The 10,104-nt window shown below is 36.0% G+C and overlaps 1 protein-coding gene across 1 annotated transcript in view; it reads left to right on the top strand.

Moving 5' to 3' along the window:
• The window catches only part of LOC102765647 (CUB and sushi domain-containing protein 3), a gene marked incomplete at its 5' end in the record, with an annotated part of 698,415 nt that overhangs the window by 37,510 nt on the left and 650,801 nt on the right, over positions 1-10,104 (top strand). The window contains one exon of the mRNA XM_006755250.2: positions 1,733-1,940. Within this exon, the coding sequence (XP_006755313.1) occupies positions 1,733-1,940 (208 nt within the window). The remainder of the gene's footprint in view (positions 1-1,732; positions 1,941-10,104) is intronic.

Raw genomic sequence — 10,104 nt, 5'->3', positions numbered from 1 at the left:
GGGGGCAACCAAACCTCCTGCTAGTTCCAGCTCCTTGGCTTCTAGCCGCCATCTTGGTTGGGTCGCTCTAATTGGCTATTGGGCATGGCTTAAGGTGTAGCGAAGGTGCGGTCAATTTGCATGTTTGTCTTTTATTAGTGTAGATTGGTGGAGCAGTCTCTATATATAAAAGGCTAATATGCTAATTGTCTGTCTGACTGGTAGCTATGATGTGCACTGACCACCAGGGGGCAGATGCTCAACACAGGAGCTGCTGAGCTGCAGTGACTTGGCAGCAGCAGTGCTTGGGTGACACACCCTGAAACCAGAGAGGGGCGAGCCCAACTCCTCACGGGGCTGTGTGATTCCACCTTTGTCCAGCCAGGGTTATGTTGTTGCTGGGGCACTGTTGGCCCCGCATCTGGTTTACTTGCATTTGTTCCACACCCTGTACGATAGCAACTTTGCAGAGTGCCCTCTCACACACTGGGACTCCTCGGGGGATGTCGGAGAGCCTGTTTCAGCCCAATCTCTGCAGGCCAGGCTGAGGGACCCCACTTCCAAAGGGACCCTCCCCCCTCACTCCACAGCCATCCTTCAAGCCACGACGCCACTCCAGGTGCAGCCGGCTGGGGAGGGACTGAGGAAGGTTGGCTCCAGGGCATGTCCAGGCGTTCTTGCCCAGTCCCACCCCACCAGCCACTTTCTAATTAATTTCTTTCAATGTGCACGAATCCATGCACTGGGTCACTAGTCCTATCTAATAAAAGGCTAATACGCTAAGTGTCTGGTCATCCGGTTGGCTATTCAACCAAAGAGTAATATGCTAATGATATGCTAAGGCCGCTCAACCGCTTGCTATGATGTACACTGACCACCATGGGGCAGACAGTCAACAAGTTGACAAGTCGCTATGACGTGCACTGACCACCGGGGGCAGATGCTCAATACAGGAGCTGCCCCGTGGTGGTCAGTGCCCTCCCACAGGGGACACGCTGCTTAGCCAGTAGCCAGGCTTATGGCTGGGAGAGCACAGCAGTGGTGGTAGGGAGCGGGCCTACGCCATCAGTCGGACATCCCCCGAGGGCTCCTTGATTGTGAGAGGGCACAGGCCAGTGAGGGACCCCCACACCCCGAGTGCATGAATTTTTATACACTGGGCCTCTAGTAGGAAATATATTACCAATGATATATTAGTTAATATATTATTTCTCTCTAATTAACTTTTTCTAGACATATGATATATTTTTATTTAAATTGCAATTCCACAAATATTTTCAATAGTATTTGTATCATGCCATTAACAAAACTCTATTATATTCTCTCTCAAATTGTTTCTTCATTTTGTTCTTTACTACATAAAAACAAAAAATAAAGCTCAGCCTTACCATAAATATGCACAAAGTGATTAAAGATTTCTCATTACAGACTTTAAGGGTGATGTTTCTTTTGTTTTGCTCACTTCATCAGCTAATCAATGAAAAGGAAATCCTGGTTCTGTTATCCTGAGAGCAATTGGGGTTTAGATTTTACTTACTTGTATTGCTGTTTCAAACAATGGTTAGAAAATTGTCCAGATATAGTTCATATTTATATATGTGCTTAAGTATTTTTCATGGATTTTTCTTTTTATTTTATCTCTATTAGGTATATGCACTTGGTATCACAACATTTGGTCTGTTATTTTATTTGAAATGTTAAAAGAGTTGCATTTCTCTCTCATATCTGAACATTTCATTCTTGCTCTTAACAGCTGAAGATGCATGTGGAGGAACCATGAGAGGATCCAGTGGTATTATATCAAGCCCTAGTTTTCCCAATGAATACCATAACAATGCCGATTGCACTTGGACCATTGTAGCGGAGCCCGGGGACACGATTTCACTCATATTTACCGATTTCCAAATGGAAGAAAAGTATGATTACTTAGAAATCGAAGGTTCTGAGCCACCTACAATATGGTAAGTAGATATTTTTTATTAACCTGGCATTGATATTGTTGCCTAAGACAAATTGGGGATCAAAATATAGTTATATGTGGTCCTTTACATTTTTGAAAGAAATTTGCAATTAACAGGAACATTATAAGTGGTAGCTGTCAGAGATAAGGGATATTTTAGAAAGTCAGGGCATTGATAGAGCAGATAGATTGGTATTTTGAAAGACAGAGCTTCCCGTCAGTATTTCCTTATCACTCTATTCATGGAAAGTAATGTGATTTAATCAAAACTTGAGTAAGGACATTACATTTCTAATGTAATCTACAGTTGTGTTATTATTTAGTATGCCAGTCCATACTAGATGGTTCCTTTCAAATTAATAGAATAGTCCTTGAAGAAATTTGGCTTTATTTTTGTAGTTAAATCTTATATACCCTTTTATCTTAAAGCAAAATTTAAACAATATATTCTGAGTAAGTGTGGTCTCTTTCTTTAGAAACTCAAGACATGTTCAGAAAACTGCAGTTTTCATAAGATAATTTTAAAAGAAAATGTTCCTTTATGTCATTTAAAAAAAATTGAACACATTTATTACTAAAGGGTAAAGTAGATTATGAATCAGTAATTGAGTAAGGAATGATAAGATTAGTGAAGAAAAAAATATATAAACACTAAATTAGGAAGGGCCTTTTAAGCCATGTAAAGGATTTGATAAGAACAATGGGAATTTATTAAAGTGTTTTTATAAAAAGCAGTTGCATGAAGAGGTCTAAATTCTGAATTTTCAAATGGTTACTCTTATGTGTAAAGATTGATGTTCAGTGGGGCTCAATTAGCTGTGGGAAGACCACTTGAGAGGTGACTGCTGAAATCCCAGAACAAATCACAGTAGCTTGGATTATGATGGTATTGATGGAGATAAAAAAAACGTAGAATGAGCTGAGAGATATTTAGGAGGTAGAACGAATAGGACTCTGTAACGGGCTGAGGAGTGATAAAAGAAAAGATAGTGCTAAAATAAATCATCATTTTCTAACATACAGATTGTTAAAGACATTGGAAAATGTTGAATGAAGGTCAAGTTTGCAGTAGGGATGCTATGAATATTGAATTTTTTAAAGATATATTTAGTTTGAAGAATCTTTTATATCTGTCTATATGATTCAGGAGTTCTGAATAGAAGCATAACTGGTATATAGTACACATAGATGGTAATTGAACCAGTAGACATCAGTAATCATGGCTAGATAGAGGTAGGATGGAATGAGAAGACAGGACTAGAAGGGGACTAAGTCTGTGCATCAATAACATAAGAGTCAGGCTGTTTTATTTTCTGGAGTAAGCATGGGACAGTGGAAAGAATGACTTTTAAAATTGATATGAACTTTTCAGTTTAAGAGAAAGCAGATGATAGACTCAGGGAGAAGCTGCAGTCAAATTTCAATGGCTGTGTAAAGGAAAGCATGGAGACTTTGGCTGTGTTTGCAATATACCACATACAAGAGGACAATTTTAATAATTCAGTATTTCCTATATTTGAAAATAATGGATATTTAAAAATTAATGTTTATTAGCTTTCATGAAGTAAAATATGTTCAGGATTTCTTCATCTCTATATTCAACAAGATAATTACCTATTTGCTTTGGTTCATAGAAAATATTGTTAGTCTTCAATATATTGTTAACTTTATGAGCGAGAGTATATAGTTCATGCTATCATTCCAAACTTTTAGGGAAATTACTTCAGAATTTTTCTAAAAGAACCATTGTCTTCATTTAATTAGGCTTGAATGGTTGGAAAGTAAAATAAAGAAATAAAAATTAAAAACACCTTTTTGGCATATCAGGGATTGACTGAGAGTACGAAAAAACATTAATAAATTGTTCCAGGAATACTACGACAAAAATGAAACAAAACAAGAACAGCAATACAATTGCAGAGGATGAAGAAAGGGTCAGCTTGAGTGAAAATTATGTAGTGAGAGAGAGTGGGAATAGCTGAGAAGGACAGTAGAACACCAACAATGTGCCTTAGGGAGTTATTAAGGAAAATACATGTTTAATGTTCAATATTAAGATATATGCTCAGGCCCTAGCTGATTTGGCTCAGTGGATAGAGCGTCAGGCTGTGGACTGAGCGATCCCCGGTTTGATTCCAGTCAAGGGCTCATGCTCAGGTTGCGGGCTCAATCCCTAGTTGGGGGCATGCAGGAGGCAGCCAATCAATGATTCTCTCTCATCATCGATGTTTCTATCTCTCTCTCCCTCTCCCTTCCTCTCTGAAATCAATAAAAAATATGTTAAAAAAAAGATATATCCTCAGCTGGGTTGAAATTTAATCCTTAATTCCATTCTTGTGGGGTAATTGTTGACAATTGAAATCTGTTGAAATCAGCCTGAAACATTTGCACCAGGTTTTGAAGAGAAACTCATCTCCTTTTGACATATGATCCCAAGGTATGTGGTTTATGTACTAGTAAGTAAAGTACAAACCTGTCTGTCTTCTCACCATGTTGTAAATTATCAGAAAAAGAACAATGATTTTTCTAACTTTTCATTTTTTCCTTATGAAGTGGATGTGTTGTATAGTTTCTTAGGAAATAATAGTTTTATACCAGAGGTTTTAAAGGATTTGCGATTGGGAAAGGATTTTTATAAATTCTATTGTTTTATAATTAAGCAATCTTTTTCAATTAAATTGGAGTTCAATGAACATACTAAACATATACTGATTAACACTGAAAATTCAGTTAAAAAGAAAATTCAAGTTATACTTTTAATTTACTCAGGAAGTAAAATATAATATCACTCAAGGAAAGACTAGATGAGGTCATATTTAAAAAACAAATACTTAACTTTTCAAGTTCGTGGCTTATATCTTAATGAGCATAAGTAAAACCATTATATTTGTAGAAATACCTTGCTGAATCTTCAGGTAAATTATACAAATTCTTTACATATGTACTTAATATTAATGTAATAAATTATATATACACCCAGGCACATATGCTTCCAATAATGTCTTCGTACTTAATTTACCTTTGTCATATTATCTATTGTTGATATATATATTTTTTCTTTTTTAACTCTTCTTTCTTCCACAAGAACAGTTTATCCTCCACATAACCACTTGTAATGATAAATTCTAAAACTTCATGGATTTCACCTTTTGAGATTATTCTGTTTCTTGAGGGAATGATTGAAGGAGCATGACAGGATTAGGTTACTAGGAACCACTGAGTGCTATGAAGACACTTTTTGGAATGAGATCATGGATTTTGACAGAACTGAATCTGTCTTGTTAGAGCAGGGTAACATTATGCAAACTCACAGAAAATAGAGTGCTCATTTAGCTATTCACCATGTTCTCATCTTTACTCCCACCTTTCCTTCCCATGCTCCAGTAATAATGGCATCCCTTCAGTTTCTTAAAATAGGACACAATTAATAAGTCCTTTGCAAATACTATTTAATTTTCCTGAATGTTCTACCCCTCCTTCTCCATTTTTTTTACCTGACTAATGTTTATTCCCTCTTCTAATTACATTTTAAAAATTACTTCCTCTCTTTTGTCTCTCTGAGTGTTTAAAGTAGGTAAAATCGTCCTGCTGCACTTCCACAACATTGTCTACATCTTTTAATATCCATTAGAGTTTAAAATTCCTTGTTCAGTGCTTATATTCCTTAAATACTATAATCTCAGTGAAGGCAGATACCATATCAATTTAATTTAAAAATCTTAGGACTGTGTCCAGAGCATATGATGTACCTCATGCTTTTTAAGTGAATGAATAAATGTTATTTATTTGTTTTATGCACCAGAAAACATGTCACCATAACAACAATAGTCTCTCCCTGAGAGTAGATATTTATGGCAAGACACATTATAATTAGAAGCTTGCTCAGTGATCACAGAATTAGAACAGAAAAAGGCAGTTATTGGTTTTAACATTCCTAAGCTACCATAGCCACATTTGGCCATTCCAGAGTGACATACTTGCCAAAGGGGTAAGATCGATGAAGTCTGTGGGCTGGTGGACTGTTCCATTGAGTTGATGTCTTTCCTTCACTTTGTACACTAGACAAGTTATAATCTGCTAGATTAAGATTTTGCTTCCTAGCTTTTATATTCCATCCTTGCCTTGTTAAAAATCTTCACAGGTCTTCTTGATTGAAGTTTGAGTTTCTTGAATTCACATATCTATAATACCTACACACACACACACACACACCATATTTTGCCTGGGAAAAAGTAATTTTGCAGAAGCCTGAATATATACTACATGCTAAAAATAAGTTCTAGTTTTCATTCATTCAACAAACACTTTTGTCCTGGGGGATATATTTACACTGGTTAATAAAATATTCATGAATTCTGATCACACGGAGACTATAATGTATTATCTTCTCTATATACCTTATGATATTAAACACTAATGAACCAGTGCTTGTATAGAATAGTCTACTTGATCTCATCTTACAAATAATTCTTGTTATTACATAACATTTTTCATGATCTTCTTGATGATAGAACTACATTTGTCTGCTATAATAAAAATTACATACTAGACGTAACTGAAAAACATCCTGGGATAACTTTTTTTTTTCTAAAGTACGTTACCTTGTACTTACATGGTTGACCCTTGAACAACTCAGGAATTAGGAAAATTTACCCCTAGTACAATTGAAAGTCTGTGCATAACTTTGACTCCCCCAAAACATAGGTGTCCTTTAGTATCAATAGAGAATTGATTCCAAAATCTATTGAGGATAAAAAAAATGCATGAATACTCAAGTCCTCTATATAAAATGTCATAATCAATACATGTAATCAGCCCTCCACATCCAAAGATTACCTTCTGTGAATCAAAAACAGATATGTAAAGGGGGCCAGCTGTATGGTAATACATGGTAACTGGACTGTGAGGGTGATTACTATGTAGTATATAAATATATCAAATTAGGATGTACACGTGAAGTTACATATTATTGTTTTTTAAACCGTCTCTTGATAAAAAATGATTAATTATTAGATGATTAAAAATTTGACATTTTTCTGTTTCTGGAGACATTATAGTTATAAATTATCTTCCTAGACTTTTCCATGTAATAAAAACTGGCCTACACTATTATAACCATAGTTTATAGTTTTATTACATTCTTTCACTTGGTGTCACTCTACCCTATACAACCGAGAATATGCTGTAATGAGATAAAGTTTCTCAACTTGTATTCATAAATGTCACAAAGAAAGAACCTTTAAAATATTTTTACGAGTAGAAATCATTATCATGTATATATGTGCTATTTCTACTACTAAATTATTGGGTAAGCTCAGGTATAAGATTACTGTTTCTGAGTTTTACATCTCTCACAATTTTCCTTGTGCTTTTGAATATTTAATGAACTTTTTAATATTGTCCTGCTGGGTATTGTGGCATTGCCCTCTATCTTTAATTTATTATTTAAATTATTCAGAATTTATATTATTGAGGATTAGACCAATGTTAAAATCAGTTCATGAATTTGTCCTTGATAGTGGCAGCAAGGATATGGATAACTTGCTGAATAGGCATCAACTTTAAAAGGTTAATTGTGTGATTCTTAATCTAGCGCTCTCATAGATAACTTATTATGTATAGCATTTATGAGTTTATCTTAAGTTCTAGTTGAATACTCAGAAAAGAAAATGCTATGTCCCAGTGATCTTAAGTTTTTATTTCTGTGATTTTATTATCATATATAAATAATGAGATCCATGAGTTCATATTTTACTTTATAAATAAAATTTCCTATTATGTTTGTTTTCCTTAAACTTTGTCAGTTTTTCTTTTTTAATTCTTACCCTAGGATATATTTTTCTTAATTTTTTAGAGTGTGTGGAATGGAGGGAGGGAGAGAAGGAGAGGGAGAGAGAGAGGGAGAGGGAGAGGGAGAGAAACATCTAATAGTTGCCTCCTATACATGTGCCAGGACCAGGGATCCAACCTGCAACCTAATTATGTTCCCTGATCAGAATTCAAACCCGCAATCAGTGCACAGGACAACATTCCAACCAACTGAGCAACCTGGCCAGATCAGACTTCGTTAGTTTTTAAAGTTGGCTTCCAGGGTAAATGCTCTGTAGGAATACAATATTTGTAGAGACCAGAAGAAATTATGATTTCTTGATTCTTTTATCTAATATTTCCTGTCAAGTTATCTTTGATTAAATCATGAAATTTACACAAAGTAGTCAGCTTTTATGTTATCGGTAGAACATTTTGACCTTTCCAGAAGATCCCTGGGACATTGCGTTTTCTTTTCTGAGTATATTATTTGATTTCATGTGAGAGTCAATATCAACATATCTCAGTGTTAATTATCTTAATAAGTATTGGGTGTCACTTAAATAGATTGAGACAGATCAATTGCCCTGAGTACTATAAGCATATTTTATTACTGTTGTCTTCAACAATATTCTTTCAAATATTCAATCCTTTATCTCACTGTTGATGAGAAATGAATTAGTCAAGGCTCTATTGTTCTGGTACTACTTACTATATATACATATTGAAGCTATTTCATGATCATCTTAATCAGAAAATATATAACATTTAGGATCTGAGAGAATTTCAGATATTATATTTATAATGCAGGAGGAATTATATGTTTGAATAGATGGAAAAACTAAGGGTAATCCATAATAAAGAGTCAGGGTTGTAATGACTGATTACGACCGAAGGCTTGACCAGACCGGAAGTCAGTGCTGGGTTGCTGTGGCACCCTGACCCAGCACTGACTGCCTCGGAGGCTGCGAATCAGACCCAGAGAGAGTCCTGCAGAGAGAGAGGCAGGGTTTGATCTGTAGCCTCTGTGGCAGCCATTGATCAGAACTTACCTCACTTTCTCTCCCAGCCTGGCCAACAGCTATGCCTCCATTTCTCTCCAGGCCTCCACCGAGGATGCTAATCAGCCCTGCCTTTCTGATCAGGCCCTGTTGATAGGCCCAGAGATGCTGACTGGCATAGAAACTGACCAATCAGAACCAAATCTGGGTGAATGTAAGGAGCCAGTGGCTGCCTAGGAGGTAGAGCTTTTGACACTGACTGGCATAGTAACGGACCAATCAGAACTAAATGGGCAATTGGGGGCAAGATCAGGCCTGCAGGCTGGCAGGGGAGGGCAGTTAGGGGTGATCAGGTAGGCAGAGGCAGTTAGGAGTGATCAGGCTAGCAGGGAAGGGTAGTTGGGGGTGTGTAGGCAGGCAGAGGCAGTCAGGGGCCTAAACCGGTGGTTGGACATCTCCTGAGGGGTCCCTGATTGGATTGGGTGCAACCTGAGCTGAGGGAACCCCCTCCTTCCTCCCATGCATGAATTTTGTGCACTGGGCCTCAAATAGTTATAAATCATAAAAGGAAAAATTTGGTTCAAGATAAGTAGACATTTAAAGTAAGTAACACTTTATCCAAAAAATAAATGATTGCTTATAGGTAATAAGTTTCTTTCTTTGAAAAGATTTTTACATAGGTGTAAGTAATTGATTATTGGCAATAAAGGATTCATGAAGTTTATAGGGACTATTCTGAATGATTATTGAAATATCTTTCCAATGCCAGGTTTCTATTTTTATTGGCAATCTTTTCAGTTCTTACCATATGTTACTAGCATCAAATGGTATATATTCACCAAATAAAACTTCATCTAGCCTGAATTTTGCTTAGTGACAATGCTTGCTATAATACCAACTGATTAGCATACATTGATCATTTCAGCAATAATAATGTATGCCACTATCAAATGTAAAATTATAAAAACTGAGATATAACAAATGTCTGAAAACACTTTTATCATAGTATTTGAACTATTTAAACATAAAATATCCCTTAAAGTAATTGTCAAGTGTAAAATTATTCATTTTATTATATGAGGGCATAATTTATAGAAAATCACTCATGACCTTGGAATAGACTTTTCTAGAGAGGTTAGAAATTTAGAATGGCTTTCTTTTCAGATTCAGTTTGTGACTTAAGCACAGTTGTGCAACACTTTGTGGATTAAAGGGAAGCTCCATGGCAATAAAACAAAGTAAGTGGAGCTATAAGGAGTGTTGCAAAAATAATAAACACATGGCCTTACCCTCCTTAGCTCCATGGTCTACCAAAGGTCTGACTATAGCATGTAACTTATATGAATACAAAATCCA

The sequence above is a fragment of the Myotis davidii genome, unplaced genomic scaffold (genome assembly GCF_000327345.1).
Source record: "Myotis davidii unplaced genomic scaffold, ASM32734v1 scaffold713, whole genome shotgun sequence".
Lineage (NCBI taxonomy): Eukaryota > Metazoa > Chordata > Mammalia > Chiroptera > Vespertilionidae > Myotis > Myotis davidii.
This window is presented reverse-complemented; position numbering and strand designations above follow the sequence as displayed.